The 16,452-nt window shown below is 50.2% G+C and overlaps 1 protein-coding gene across 1 annotated transcript in view; it reads right to left on the reverse strand.

Moving 5' to 3' along the window:
• CMTM4 (CKLF like MARVEL transmembrane domain containing 4) overlaps positions 1-16,452 on the reverse strand; it is a 76,712-nt gene that overhangs the window by 7,841 nt on the left and 52,419 nt on the right. The window contains exons 2-3 of the mRNA XM_038771914.1: positions 10,702-10,878; positions 60-158 (exon numbers count right to left, since the gene is read on the reverse strand). Of these exons, the coding sequence (XP_038627842.1) occupies positions 60-158; positions 10,702-10,878 (276 nt within the window). The remainder of the gene's footprint in view (positions 1-59; positions 159-10,701; positions 10,879-16,452) is intronic.

The following is a 16,452-nucleotide window of genomic DNA, read 5'->3' on the forward strand; positions in this document are numbered from 1 at the left end:
GAGGGGGCCAGAACAGCCCCCTTGGCGTTCTGCTCTCTTGGGGCCGGAAACGTCCTTACCACAGCAGCAATCTCTGCTCCGGCTTTATGGTTTAAAGCAGCCAGCACTATAGAAGCAATGAAGAAGAAGAAGGTGCTGAGTCCAGTGTTGACCAAATCCTATGGAAAAATAAAAATGGGAGGAACTTGAAAGAGCCGTCCCGCTTCTGCTCTCCAATGGAGAACACTCTGAACAAGAACCACACACAGTATCCAATTTGCCTAACTATGGCCTATCTTCGCCTTTCTGCCATGGTGGCGACTGTTGCCACAGAGAAGGCCACTGCAGCAGGAGCAGCTTGTGGTGCCAGGTGAACTCAACTGGCCATGGGTTTCACCAGGATGGAACCGATCCTGGAGTTGCAGAGTGAGGGAGGACCATTGGTGGCAGTAATAGGCCTTAGAGAAATGGAGGCTCACCAGCCAGGACTCTCAACGGAGCCCCATCACCGCGCTCAGCCGCTCTTCCGAGGCTTGCCGCTTCGGCCCAAGTGCCAACGGATGGACGACGAACATGCAACTGTTTTAAAAAGTGCCAGCAGTTCACCAGCTGACAAAGTTATCCACTCCTTTGAGTCCGTCAGAGAGTCAGCCCATGCCCTTGGCAGCAGCTGGGTGGGGGGAGGAGGGTGGCAACAGCGGTAGCAGCTGCTAGAAGAAATAAAGAGCCTATACATGGTTAAGAACCTGGGGTTAACAGCTCAGCGACTGGCCTAGCTAGAGGTGGGTGGGGGCACTGAGGCCGGAGGCTCCCCCAGGGCAAGGTCTCCTTCTGCTCACCAAACCCAAGGGTTCACAGCCTGTGACAGAGATGGGCAGTAAACCGGGATGAAAGGCAGGTATGATCAGAGAGAGAAGAGCCTTTTGAGCCTTCTGCAATGCAACTCTGAACACAGTTCAAAATGCAAAGCATTGATCATGGTAGGTGATAAGAGCTCAGGAAGGTACAGGATGTGAAAGAGGAGGATCTGAAGCCAAGCTGGGGGAAGGGAGAAAAGGAATTCATTTACCCCGTTCTCACCTGTTCTCACCTAGGGCTTCCACCAATTCCCACCTGCCTCCAGCCAAATATAACTGTGGTATTTCTTAAGTGCTTACTAGGTGACAAGCATTGTACTAAGTTCTGGGATAGATACAGGATAATCAGGTCCCACGTGGGGCTCACAGATTAAGAGGCAGAAAATCCCCATTTTGCAGATGATGGAACTGAAGCACAGAGAAGTGAAGTGAGTTGCCTTCACCCCATCACCACCCCCAGTCTGGACGCTGGGACGGGTCTGGGGCAGAGATTGTCCCCAGCAAGGCACAGTCAGTGGCTAACATCAGGCTCACTGGCCCTGTGCAGATTTAAACCTTAATTAGTAGTATTTCTGGTAGCTGCTACACCCTGACTCTGTGCCAGGTTGTGTACTAAGCACTGGGGGATGGTACAAGGACACCAAGCCAGACACAGGGGCTCCTAGTCTAAAAGAGGATAGAGGGGAGGAGAATACAGCAAAACTACAATTCAATCACGACCAAACCAGCACCCAGCCCTGCCAGAGGAACAGTCCTTGGACTCCTCCCTGCGCCACCGGGACAGCCGGCCCCCATGTTCTGACCATTGCTCCCGGGGTTCCTGCCCCCTAGACAGAGCTTCTCCCTAGCGGTGGTGGGAGACCCTTTTCTCCTGGAAAATCAAGCAGAAACACCTGACGGTCAGCTTTAAAGCTCTTAATCAGCTCCTCTCCCTTTCGTACCTTACCTCACTCCTCTCCCATTCCACCCCAGCTCGTAATCTCCATGCCTCCCAAGCCCATCTCCTCATTGTGCCCTGTTTTCCCCTCTCCTGGCTTCCACCTTCCCACCTGTCAGGGACTGGGACCACTACTGATCCCTCTCCATTGGCATCTGCTACAGCACCGCCCTCCCCAACTCCAGCACCCTCCTGAAATCCCACCTCCGCCAGGTTCCAGCCTCCCAACTGCCACCTCAGCACTTCTGTTCATTGAAAATACTCTACTACTTCAGTCCAATTTTTGTTCTTTTTTTATGGTATTTGGTATTTTTATGGTATTTGATTACTATGTGCCAGGAACTGTTCTAAGTGCTGGGACAGATACAGAGTAATCAGGTTGGGCACAGTCCCTGTCCAACATGGGACTCACAGTCTTCATCCCCATTTTCCAGATGAGGTCACTGAGGCACAGAGAAGTCAAGTGACTTGCCCGAGGTAACAGAGCCGACGAGTGGTGGAGCCGGGATTAGAACCCAGGTCCTTCTGACTCTCAGGCCCATGCTCTAGCCACTAAACCACTCTGCTTTCCCACAACTTATTATAGGTCTGCCTCGACATTCAATTTTGAGCTCCTTGAGAGCAACATGTGTCTTGTTTCTGTCATATTGTCCTCTCCCAAGGACTTAGACCAGTGCTCTGCACACAAAAAGTGCTCAGTCCAATACCACTGATTGAATGATGTACTCTCCCAAGCATGGGGTGCAGTACTTTGCGCTTGGTAGGTACTGCTGACCGACTGATGGACTGATAAAGCAAATCCCCTATGGCTCTCATGCCTGCGGTTAAAACTCTGGGGCTGGGCCATCTTTTCAAGCTTCCGCTCAGTTTGCCCAGAGCAGATCTGACCACTCCCACCCAGTCGAACAGCAGAAGATCCCAGGAGTCTGAGGGCTATGTCACCTCCTAGAAAAGGCTCTCAGTCAGACAGACGCCTGCCAGGTTGTGCACCCCAAGGCGTCAAGCCCACCTCTCTGAGCAGTCGCAATCGGGCTCATCCCCTGCTGGTCTGGTCAGAGGGAAAGGAAATTCCTCTGGGGCCTCGCCCCACCCACCACTCCACAACACTGAGAACCCGACAAAAGGCCAAGGGAACTTTCCTTTCCTCTCAGAGGGTCTCTGGGGCAAACCAGCGGAATGTTTCTCATCCCTTTGCTGATGCAATCTTCTTTCCCCTTTCCCCCGTGGGCCCCCCATCAATCGCAGTCCCTCCCCCGCCTCTAATTAGGGCGGCAGCCACCCACTGCTGGGGAACGGGAGGAAACAGAAGTGAGAGACACTGAAATGTTCACCCTGAAAACTGAAGCGGGATGCAGACCGGGAACAATGCGTGGCTGCACCTGGAGCACAGGTGTGCGGCACAGCCGCGGGGCAATCATCCGAACCCAGTCCCCCTCCACCACCCCTAAGATAAGGGCAATGGGGGGCCAGGCACACCTCATCACACAAGCCCCTCAGGGTCAGACGGACAGACAGGGCAGGACTTAAAACTCATACACAGATGGGCTACCGCCTGTGCACGCGCCGACGGTGGCAGAGGTGGCAGATTTTCCATTTGCAGCTTGCCTGACCCCACTGCCACCTTACCTGCCGAGTGACTAATCTGCTTTAAAAATATCTTTCCATCAGGCAACAACCCAGGGAATCTGGTTCATGGCCACCCAGCCATGGCCTGCACGCAACAAGACCCAAATTACAGAAAAATGGAATCGAAATTGGCTCTTCAAAGAAAGTACATCTTGTCCTGCCCCTGTATCGCCATCATCAACAGCAGCAGCAGTAGCCGTTGCCACAGTGGCAACTAAGCGGCTACTGGGTGCAGAGTGCTGAACCAGCCCCTAGAAAACATTCAAGAAAAAGACACAGACCTGCCCTGGAGGTGTTTGCAATCTAAGGACAGTAAATAGTTATTAACAAGAATAATAATGGTGGTATTTGTTCAGCACTTATTATGTGCCCAACACTGTTAAATCCTGGGGTAGATCCAGGATAATCTGATCAGACACAGTCCCTCTCCCACATGGGGCTCACAGTCAAAGCAGAAAGGAGAACAGGGATTCATTCATTCAATCGTATTTATTGAGCGCTTACTGTGTGCAGAGCACTGTACTAAGCACTTGATTTCATCCCCATTTTAAGAAGAGGAAACTGAGGCCCAGAGAAGTGAAGCGATTTGTCCGAGGTCACACCACATGTGAGTGGAGGAGTGAGGATTAGTATCCAGGTCTCCTGACTCCCTGTCCTGCATTCTACCACTAGGCCACACTGCTTCTCAATTTAGTGTTCTCATTGGAAAAATCACCTCCAAGCAAGGTGCTCAAATCCTGTATCCTCCCTCCCCGCCCCCCACCGGCCCCAACCCCAGGGGCGGGACAACAGAGTTCAAAAAAGGGCACAGACCTCTCAGCTGCTGTCCTTTCCCTGAGCCCCCTCCATAACCCCTGCCCCCTCGGGAGTGGGAGACCCCAAGACTGATGCCAGTTTCTCACTTGTCAGCAGAGTACAATTTCATCAGGTATGGGGATGGGATAGGAAAAACTCAAGATAAGGAAAGGTGAAGGGGTAGGGAGTAAAGAATAAGAACAAGAAATACAGGATGGAGGGAAAAGACACTGGGGCAAAAATCAAATGTGAGTTGATAAAAAGGGCAAAGAAAGGAGAAAACAACTAGAAGGAGGAAGATTCAACAAATATATCCACATCATTTATTGAGTACTTGCAGGGTACAAAGCACTGGGCTTTACACTAGGGAAATGTGCAATACAAGTAAAACACATGAACTCAATCAATCAGTGGTATTTATTGAACACTACCTGTGTGCTGAGCACTGTACTACGTGCTAAGTATAATAAAACTGAGATAGTTGACAGAATCCCTGCCCACCATCTACAGGGGGAGACAGGCAATACGTAGATTACCGATAGGGGAAATTGTAAAGTGAAAGAATATTTACATAGGTACTGCCATCTACACCTGTTCCCTTGAAGAAATCATTTGCTTCCACAGTTTCAACTACCTCCTAAAAAAGCGGATGATTCCCAAATCTACCCTTCCAGGCTTGCCCTCTCTCCTTCTCTTCAGTCTCGCATTTTCTCTTGCCTTCAAGACAGCTCTACTTGGATGTCCAGCCGACACCTTAAAATGAATATGTCCAAAACAGAATTCCTCATATTCTCACCCAAAACCAGTCCTTCCCGTGACATTCCTATCACCGTAGACAGCACCACCATCCTCCCTGTCTCACAAACCCATAACCTTGGCATTATCCTCAGTTTATTTCTTTCATTCAAGCTGCCACCAAATCCTGTCAGTTCAACCTTCACAGGATCACTAAAATCCTCCCCTTCTTCTCCAAACTGCTACCATAATCCATTCAACATCATTTACTATATCCCACCTTGACTACTACATCAACTTCCTGGCTGACCTCTCTACCTCCCATCTCTCTCCACTCCAATATAAACTTCACTTTGCTGCCTAGATTATTTTTCTGAAAAGCTGCTCAGTCCATATCTTCCTATTCCCCAGAAACCTCTAATGGTTGCCCTCCCACCTCCACATCGAACAGAAACTCCTTACTATCAGCTTTAAGGCACTCAATCAGCTCTTGCCCTCCTACCTTACCTCAATGGTCTCCTACTACAACCCAGCTCCTCCATCAACCTACCCTCTGTACCTCAATCTTAATAATTAATAATAATTATGGCATTTGTTAAGTGCTCACTATGTGCCAGGCACTTTACTAAGCGATGGGGTGAATATAAGCAAATCGGGTTGGACACAGTCCCTGTCCCGAATGGGGCTCACAGTCTTAATCCCCAGTTTATAAATGAGGTAACTAAGGCAAAGTGAAGTGCATTAGCTCGCCCAAGGTCACACAGCAGGGAAGTGGCGGAGCTGGGACTAGCACCCAGGACCTTCTGACTCCCAGGGCTGTGCTCTATTGCCCATATTCTCCCTTGGGCCTCGAATGCCCTCCTGCTTCACATCTGACAGTCCACCACTCTCCTCACCTTCAAACCCTTCCTAAAACCACACCTCCTCCAATAGGCCTTCCCTAAGCTGTCACTTCCCCCACCTGCCTTCCCTCTGTGTCACCTATGAACTTGGCTGTGTACCTTTAGGGTAGATTCTGATACTCATCCCAGCCTCACAGCACTTATGTACATATCAGTCAATAAATCATATTTATTGAGCACTTACTGTGTGCAGAGCACTGTATTAATCATTTGGGAGAATACAATATAACAGAGTAGGTAAAAACGTTCCCTGCCCAAAAGGAGCTTACATATCCTCACATTCTGCCGCTTCCCCTAGCTATAAGTGCTTAACAAATACCATTTTTTAAAAAGTACTCTGCATATGGTATGCACTAAATAAACACCACTGATTGATGGATTGATTGAGGACGGTGAGGAGAGGGGGACGGAGGACAGGGACAAGGCAGAGGATGCTGCTGCCGTGTCTTGGGTTTTCACCGGGGCCGAGAACAGGCAGCTTCCCCTGCCCTGGCCCGTCCAGGGTCCCAGGAGGCCAGGTCATCCATCTGGGCAAGGACTTATGTCTACGATGGCTGTGGCCTAATGACTGCAACCACAAATAGCATTCATGAGGTGGCATTCTTGGCCTCTCAGTATGGGGCAAAGCAGGTGGATGGCCCATCTTGGCAAGAATTCAGGGCTAGGGTAAGGGGAACTGGGCTGCTCTTTAGGCCCTTAGGCCCCCCTGCGTGGGACAGTCCCAAAGAATTGCCTTCCCCGGCTTCTCCCCCAAGCTGCCAGCGCCCAAGGACCCGAAAGCAGCAGTGCAGGAAGAGAAGGAATTGCACAGCACCTGAACCTTTGCCTTCCTCTTCCTCCCTGCTCAAAGACCCAACTTTTCGCTCAAAATAAAAAGCAGGCAGCCCAACTGCTGGTGGAATGCATATTCCTTGAATGCATAAATATTAGAGCCGTGCCCAGACAAGATCTCAAACCTGGCCTGGTCCAGGGTGTGCAGAGTGTCACTATAGAACAGTGCTTGGCACATAGTAAGAGCTTAACAAATACCATCATTATTATTCTTTCTGCCTCCTGATGATGGGGCCCGAGGAGGGGCTTTAGCTGCTCCCCCAGCCCCTACAGTGGTGCTGGCCTTGGCAGGTAGGGGGGGAGAGGAGGGGAGAGAGCTGCAGGGTGGTCTAGGGAGATAGACTCAACCATCACTGCCACCTTCTCCTTCCTCTTTCAGCCTCGGTGGAAGGGGAAAGGGAGAACTGATATGAAGGAAAGGATGGCTGTGATGGGTTTGTGGCTGGGTTTGTGGAAAGAAGAGGGGGTATTCATTCATTCAATCATATTTACTGAGCACTTACTGTGTGCAGAGCACTGTACTAAGCGCTTGGGAAGTACAAGTTGGCAACATATAGAGACGGTCCCTACCCAACAATGGGCTCACAATCGAGAAGAGTGGAGGGGTGCACATGCCCATTGTTGCTTTCCCCAGTCCCTTCCTGAGCACATCCCCTAGCAGTGTGGCTGCCTAGTGGAAAGAGCCCAGGCTTGGGCATAAGAGGACCCCCCTCTCATTCAACCCACATACTCAACCCATCATTAAATACTGTAGGTTCGACCTTCACAGCATCACTAAAATCTACCCCTTCCTCTCCATCCAAACTGCTACCACGTTAATCCAATCTCTTATCTACCCCACCTTCATTATCTAGCCTCCTCATTGACCTCCCAACCTCCTGTCTCTCCCCACTCCAGTCCATACTTTTTTTTAAGGCATTTATTAAGCGCTTACTATGTGCAAAGCACTGTTCTAAGCACTGGGGTGGTTACAAGGTGATCAGGTTGTCCCATGGGGGGCTCAAAGTCTTAATCCCCATTTTACAGATGAGGTAACTGAGGCACAGAGAAGTTAAGTGACTTGTCCAAAGTCACACAGCTGACAATTGGCAGAGCCTGAATTTGAACCCATGACCTGTGACTCCAAAGCCCACGCTCTTCCCACCGAGACACACTGCTTCTCTAAGTGCAGACTTCACTGCTGCCCAGATTATTTTCCTACAAAAATGCTCAGGACATGTTTCTCTACTCCTCAAGAACTTCCAGTGGTTGCCCACCCACCTCCACATCAAACAGAAACTCCTTACCATTGGCTTTAAAGCACTCAATCACCTTGCCCCTTCCTACCTCACCTTGCTACTCTCCTACTACAACTCAGCCCACACGCTTAGCTCCTCTAACGCTAACCTTCTCACTGTACCTCAATTTCGTCTATCTTTCCACCGACCCCTCGCCCACGTCCTGCCTCTGTCCTGGAATGCCCTCCCTCCTTACATCCAACATATCCCAGTTCAAAGCCTTATTGAAGGCACATCTCTTCCAAGAAGCCTTCCTTAAGTCCTCTTTTTCTTTAACTCCCTTCTGCGTCACCCCGACTTGTTCCCTTTACTCGTCCCCCCTCCCAGTCCCACAGCACTTATGTACATATCTGTCATTTATTTATATTAAGTGTCTCCCCCTCTAGACTGTAAGCTCATTGTGGGCAGGGAACGTGTCCACTATATTGTTATATTGTACTCACCTAAGCGCTTAGTACAGTATTCTGCGCACAGTAAGTGCTCAATAAATACGACTGACTGACTGATCTGGGTTCTAATTCTGGCTCTGCCACTTACCTGCTGTATGGGATCCTGGGCAAATCACTTCACTTCTTGGTGCCTCAGTTTCCTCATCTATAAAGTGGCAATTCAATCCCCATTCTCCCTCCTCTTTAGACTGTGAGCCCCATGTGGGACAGGGATTGCGTCCGACCTGATCATCTTTAATCTACCCAGTGAGCAGTAGGTAAGTGCTGAACAAATACTATGATTATTATTATTACATGGATGGAGCTTTCTTGGGAAAGAGGTGAGATGAAAATTGGGGCCCAGCCCCACACAGCCCCCTCTCAGCTCTGCCACAAATCAATCAATTGTATTTATTGAGCGCTTACTGTGTACAGAGCACTGTACTACGCGCTTGGGAAGTACAAGTTGGCAACATATAGAGAACAGTCCCTACCCAACAGTGGGCTCACAGTCTAGAAGACTGTGGGGTCTAGAAGACCTTCCACAAAGGTGGAAGGTGGCAAGGAGAGAGGGAGCTGCATCTAAGTTCAGCAAAAAGAACCCAGAGGCAGGTCTCCTGGAGAGTGGCCCCTGAAAGCCTCGCTTAAAGAGAGCCCTGAAGTCTATGCTGGGGAAGCAGTGTGGCCCAGTGGAAAGGGCTTGGGACTGAGACTCAAGAGACCTGTGTTCTAGTCCCAGCTCTGCCCCTGGCTTACAGTGTGACCTTGGGCAAATCACTGAACCTCTCTGGGCTTCAGTTTCCCCATCTGTATAATATGGATAAAATCCCCGCTCTCCCTCCCTCTTAGCTCTGTGTGGGATGGGGACTGTGTCTGATTTGATAATCTTCTATCTCCTCCAGCACTGAGCAAAGTGTTTGGCACAGGGAAAGTATTCAATGAATGTGATAATAATGATAATCCCAAACCAGTCTTTACCAGAAAGAGCATCCAAATTTGCATAAACAGCACAGCTGGGGGATGGGGGGGACAGCTTATGCTGTGGCTTGGAAAGCGGGTGGAGTTAGGGAAAACTATTCTGAAAAGACGGGATTTGCCCCCATGATCTCCGGAATGGGATGCGAAACAGCAGGCTCCCCTGAAGGCAGAAAAGCTCAGGCAAAGGTCCAGAGGCAGAAGGGAAGGATCACAGGACCAAGTTCGGGGGAAATAAAGTATGGGAGTAAGGGCAGAGGTTGGGGCAAAGGCAGGAGTGGGGTCTAGCATCAAGCACGATACACCCGTCGAGCAGTTGAGTCCCTTCTGCTGCTATGGCTGCTGCTTCTGCTTCACCTTAACTGCTGGGGCCCTGGAAACATCACAGAATTTCCCCTGAGCAAAATGGACAATGAGGTTTTCCACCTGGACTCCCAGCCGAGTTCCAGGGAGCCCAGTGAAGCTGCAAGACTAGGCAGGGAGATGGCAAGCATTTACTTCAGACGGCGAGATGTGGGCAAGAGCCTACCAAAGGAACAGAAAGGAGCCGTGTCGAGCCAGGAAACGGGACCAGCAAGGAGAGGCAGAGTCTATCCCACATCATTCTGGGAAATGAAAAACCAAACCAAAAACCAATAAAGACCACTCGGGGTAGGAAGCAGCAGGAAAAATGATTCCACTTAGAATTGCTCCAGCAAATACGAATGCTACGATGGCCACAACCGCAAAGTCTCTCTGCCCGTTGGCCCCGGAGCGCCCGGGTCCCTTGATCTTCCCACAACCCCCCTGTTGTAAATGCCGTTGGCATGAGCCACTCGGATAGGAAGCAGAGAAACTGATTCTGTTGTCTATCCCTCCCCAGAAAACTTCAAATTATCAGCCGCTGTGCCGAGTAGAGTTCCTCACGTGACATAAGCAAAGCTACGCCCTACTGCAAACAGATACGAGTCCTATTGCTGCCGCCACTGGCTCCCTGGGGCCAGGGTTGCTGTGGCAAGCTGTCCAGCAGACACGCTCTCTGGGAAGCCGGCGGCAACAGCACTTTGGCACCGGCTCCAGCTGCTCCATTCCCTCGGCGCTGGGGGATTTTCTTAAAGGTGGGGTGGGGGGGCATGGATGGGATGGGAGCAGGCAGTACTTCAGATGAAACCTTGTGACTACAGGAGGACAAGTTTCTTAGAAAAGATGAAAACACCTAGTGTAATTGGGCAATTAGGTCATCAATTCTACTTGAAATGATCAGTTAGTAAAAAAAGAGTCACCCAGATATTTGTCACAAATCACATCAAACTGGCCTCTTAGTTTCCATAGGAGGCAGGTGGCGCCGCGGCAACATGCAAGCCACGTTCTTGTACTCACTGTCAGATTCCAGTTGATCTGGGGTATCCTTGTGTGCAGATTGAGACTGAACATGAGGAGCAAAAGTCCAGTAACTACAAACGCACTGCAGCTCACAAACTCAAAGAAATAGAGGCCTTCGCAAGGGGAACACGCCATGATGGTCTCTATGCAGACAAATGCAATCAGTGCCAAAACCTGAGAAGAGAAACAAAGGGAAGCACAGATCTAGGTAGAGGACCACATTTCAACAATATCCAGGTGTTTCTGCAGCCACCCGATCCAAAGTCAAAAAACTAACACTGATTGCTGGGGTCACTGGACCTCAAGAGTTTAGGCGACACTCCCCATTCCAGTCCCCAATTTCGGCAAATTACCCAACACAACCACCACCTCAAACAATAGCTCACTAGGTTACCTTCATCTAATAGTGCAGAGATGAAAACCATGCCTTTGGGATAATAAAAATCACTGTGGGAGTCAATACTCAGTCCAGCATGGTGGATGGTGGTGAGGGGGCTGGGGAGGCGGGCATAATAGGCGGAAGAGAAGAGGCAGAACAAAATAAAGGGGGAGCCATAGCAAACAATTTCATGACCTATTTCAGACAAGTGAGAACCCAACAGGCTACTACTCTATTTAAGGTCCCACCTTACTCAAAAAGTGTCAATGTCATGCTTAGAATGAGCCTGGGCAGGCTGACATTCTTTCATTCATTCAGTTGTATTTATTGAGCGCTTACTGTGTGCAGAGCACTGTACTAAGTGCTTATAATAGTCATAATTATGGTATTTGTTAAGTGCTTACTATGTGCCAGGCACTGTATTAAGCACTGGGGTGGATACAAGCAAATTGGGTTGGACACAGTCCCTGTCCCACGTGGGGCTCACAGTCTCAATCCCCATTTTACAATGAGGTAACGGAGGTCCAGAGGACTGAAGTGACTTACCCAAGACCACACAGCAGACAAGTGGCAGAGCCGGGATTAGAACCCATGACCCTCTGACTCTCAGGCCTGTGCTCTATCCACTATGCCAAGCTGGTAGACAGTCTTCAGCCCCCACCAACCAACCGAAGCCTGGGGAGCTGAGTCTGGGCCAGCTGCAGGCCAGCTTGCTCTTCCAGAGGACATGCTGCTTTTCAGGGGGCACATTTGGGCATACACAGGGGGTCCCAGCTACCAAACTCTAGCCCCCAAGGCCCTAAACTGGGGAGGGGAGGGGAGAACCTAAGGAAGGGGTGTCTGAGCCTAGCCCTAATCCCACCAGGTTCCCTCTAGACTGTAATAACAACTGTGGTATTTAAGAGCTTACTATGTGCCAGGCACTGTACTAAGTGCTGGGGTAGAAACTATATAATTCATTCATTCATTCAATCATATTTATTGAGCACTTACTGTGTGCAGAGCACTGTACTAAGTGAGAATCAGGTTGGACACAGTCCCTGTCCCACTTGGGGTTCATAGTCTTTCATTCATTCATTTGTATTTATTGAGCACTTACTGTGTGCAGAGCACTGTACTAAGCACTTGGGAGAGCATGACACAACAATAAACAGACACATTTCCTGCCCACAGTGAGTTTACAGTCTAGACAGGGGGATTACAGTCATAATCCCTATTCTACAGATGAGGGAACTGAGGCACAGAAGTGAAGTGACTTGCCCAAGGTCACACGGCAGACAAGTGGCGGGGCCAGGATTAGAATCCAAGTCCTCTGACCCTCAGGCCTGTGCTTTTTCCACTAGGCAATACTGCTTCTCGTTAACTCCTTGTGGGCAGGGATCATGTCTACCAACTCTATTGTACTGTTCCTTCCCAGGTGCTTAGTACAGTGCTCTGCACACTGTAAGCACTCAATAAATATTATTGATTGGCTGATTGATAGGTCTCAGCCTGCTGTAATCTGGCTCACAAGCGCAGGACCCGTGGGACCCGCAGCTAAGCCAAAACACTCCCTCAACGCACAGGGCTTTCACGCCGCTTCACTCCACCCTCTGGCTAGAACACAATGGCACAATCTGGGCACTTTCATCCGATCCCACTTGTCTATCCAGATCCAGGATGCAGCAGAGTCGGAGGAAGTGATGGTGTGCATGTGTGCGGTAGTATCGACCACAGTGACCGTGCACCTGCGCATGGCGGCATCAGAGACAGTGACTGTGCGCATGCATATGGTTATGTTGGAAGAATCGATCAATCAATGAATCAATGGTATTTATGGAGTGCTTACTGCATGCAGAGCACTGTACTATGCGCTTGGGAGAGTACAATCTTACAGAGTTGGTAGGAAGCGGCTTGAATGCAGATGTAAGGCAGTGGGAAGCCCTTTAGCATGAGTTGCCCTGAACAAGGGGTCGGCAGGAATGCTGACCACCTGGGCTCTGGTGGGAGGAAAGGGGGGGTGGCCAGAAGTGTGCCTAATTTGTTCATTAACCTAAGCTCAATGTCTTAAAAAATGGTTCTATTTCATTCAGGAACCTTAACCATACTGACTGATTATCCATTTGCAGTCCCCAAGTACCAAAGATGGCGTGCCAAAACACTACAACAGGTGAATTTTATAATTCATTCAATTGTATTTATTAAGCACATACTGTGTGCAGAGCACTGTACTAAGCCCAGACAACCCTGATCTCATTCTGTGTAAAGGAAGCCCAACAAGCTAGTGGAAAGTGCACAGGACTGGGAATCACTGGCCTGGCCTGTTGTGTGAACTTAGACAAGGCATTGCCCCTCTCTGGGCCTTATTTTCTTCCTCTGTAAAATGGGAATAATTATACTTGCCTTTCCCTACCTCCCAGGGGTACTGTGAGGATAAAGTGAGCTATCTGAGGAGAGAATGCTTTGGAACAATCAAAGTGCTCGGAGACAAACTCTTAGTACAAGCGCTTAATTCAGTGCTCTGCACACAGTAAGTGCTCAGTAAACCCTACTGATCGACAAACTCCTACAATCTTATTTTCATGTATCAGAGTGATCCAAGAGGAACTGAATACCTTGACAGACTGCTCCTTATACCTTGCAATTATTCTACAGCAAATGGAGTCTTTTTCTTCTGTTCCTGCTAATCTTCTTTTCCCCAAGAGACCTACAGCTGATGCTTCATCACATAGCGTGGCTCAGTGGAAAGAGCACGGGCTTGGGAGCCAGACGTCATGGGTTCGAATCCCGCCTCCCCCACCCGTCTGCTGTGTGACCTTGGGCAAGTCACTTCACTTCTCTCACTTCTCTGGCCTCAGTTACCCCATCTGTAAAATGGGGATTAAAACTGTGAACCCCCCCGTGGGACAACCTGATCACCTTGTAACCTCCCCAGCACTTAGAACAGTGCTTTACACATAGTAAGCGCTTAATAAATGCTATTATTATTATTATTATTATTATTATCATGCCAGTTACATTCTCATCCGGACAGATTTATGAGCAGACAGCAATACTTACCTTGCAATAATAATAATAGCATTTATTAAGCACTTACTATGTGCAAAGTACTGTTCTAAGCCCTGGGGAGGTTACAAGGTGATCAGGTTGTCCCACGGGGGGCTCACAGTCTTAATCCCCACTTTACAGATGAGGTAACTGAGGCACAGAGAAGTTAAGTGACTTGTCACACAGTGACAATTGGCAGAGCCTGGATTTGAACCCATGACCTCTGACTTCGAAGCCACAGCCCAGCTTCCAGAGAAGCCTTGCCTAAGGCAATCTACATTGCTTCCAGTCACTGTTTGGAACATCCTAGGCACCTTGTAGCTGGGGTGGGGACCTCCTTGGGGGTCTGGGCAAGCATGCCCAGAGATCGCTGCCACCACCTAGACTATGAGCCCACTGCTGGGTAGGGACCGTCTCTATATGTTGCCAACTTGTACTTCCCAAGCGCTTAGTACAGTGCTCTGCACACAGTAAGCGCTCAATAAATACGATTGAATGAATGAATGAACCACCAACCCCAGACTCTTATATCTGGTGTCCCCACCCAACTCCGGCACGGTGCAGGAAGCCCTCGGAGTTCAGCTAGCTAGTCCTGTGTTCCAAGGGTGTGTTGTTGCTGCGATTACTGAGGTTTGGGGGGCTGCCAACCCTCCTCTACCCCACAACCAACGCTTCCCTAACAGAGTCCCTATGATAGTGAGTTTCCAGTAGTGCAGGTTCCCCACACAGCTCGCTTGGACACAATCGTGGGTTATGGCCACAGATCCATCATTGGCTTGGTTAAAGGCTCCCACCACAACAGCAGTTGTTCAAGAGAACCATCCACTAGAGTCAGGAGAAACTGCCCCTCCCTGCTCTAGAACTGGTTCACAGTTTAACCCCAAGGGGCCCCTGCCGCCCTGGGCCACTCCAGAGTGGGTCTGCCGTCCACCGGTCCTACTCTGGAGTGCACCCTGCTGACCCCTAGCCTTGCAGGACAACACCAGCCCCACGCGTCGGCTCCCTGCAAACCCTAACAGGGAGTTTGCACCCCTTCTGGCCCACAAGTCCCTAATATCTCCCTCTGTGGTACTCTTCCAAGCTCTTAGTACAGTGCTGTCTACCTTGAATGAGTTGTCTACACGCGCTGCCTAGAATTCCTCAAAAACAACTCTCTCCTCGACCCCCTCCAGTCTGGCTTCCGTCCCCTTCATTCCACGGAAACTGCCCTCTCAAAGGTCACCAATGACCTCCTGCTTGCCAAATCCAACGGCTCATACTCTGTCCTAATCCTCCTCGACCTCTCAGCTGCCTTTGACACTGTGGACCACTCCCTTCTCCTCAACACACTATCTGACCTCGGCTTCACAGACTCCGTCCTCTCCTGGTTCTCCTCATCTCTCTGGTCGTTCTTTCTCAGTCTCTTTTGCAGGCTCCTCCTCCCCCTCCCATCCTCTTAATGTGGGGGTTCCCCAAGGTTCAGTGCTTGGTCCCCTTCTGTTCTCAATCTACACTCACTCCCTTGGTGACCTCATTCGCTCCCACGGCTTCAACTATCATCTCTACGCTGATGACACCCAGATTTACATCTCTGCCCCTGCTCTCTCCCCCTCCCTCCAGGCTCGCATCTCCTTCTGCCTTCAGGACATCTCCATCTGGATGTCCGCCCGCCACCTAAAGCTCAACATGTCGAAGACTGAGCTCCTTGTCTTCCTTCCCAAACCTTGTCCTCTCCCTGACTTTCCCATCTCTGTTGACGGCACTACCATCCTTCCCGTCTCACAAGCCCGCAACCTTGGTGTCATCCTCGACTCCGCTCTCTCATTCACCCCTCACATCCAAGCCGTCACCAAAACCTGCCGGTCTCAGCTCCGCAACATTGCCAAGATCCGCCCTTTCCTCTCCATCCAAACCGCTACCCTGCTCATTCAAGCTCTCATCCTATCCCGTCTGGACTACTGCACCAGCCTTCTCTCTGATCTCCCATCCTCGTGTCTCTCTCCACTTCAATCCATACTTCATGCTGCTGCCCAGATTATCTTTGTCCAGAAATGCTCTGGGCATATTACTCCCCTCCTCAAAAACCTCCAATGGCTACCAATCAATCTGCGCATCAGGCAGAAACTCCTCACCCTGGGCTTCAAGGCTGTCCATCACCTCGCCCCCTCCTACCTCACCACCCTTCTCTCCTTCTACTGCCCAGCCCGCACCCTCTGCTCCTCCACCGCTAATCTCCTCACTGTACCTTGTTCTCGCCTGTCTCGCCATCGACCCCCGGCCCACGTCATCCCCCGGGCCTGGAATGCCCTCCCTCTGCCCCTCCGCCAAGCTAGCTCTCTTCCTCCCCTCAAGGCCCTGCTGAG

This window comes from Tachyglossus aculeatus, chromosome X1 (genome assembly GCF_015852505.1).
Source record: "Tachyglossus aculeatus isolate mTacAcu1 chromosome X1, mTacAcu1.pri, whole genome shotgun sequence".
In the NCBI taxonomy this organism is placed as follows: domain Eukaryota; kingdom Metazoa; phylum Chordata; class Mammalia; order Monotremata; family Tachyglossidae; genus Tachyglossus; species Tachyglossus aculeatus.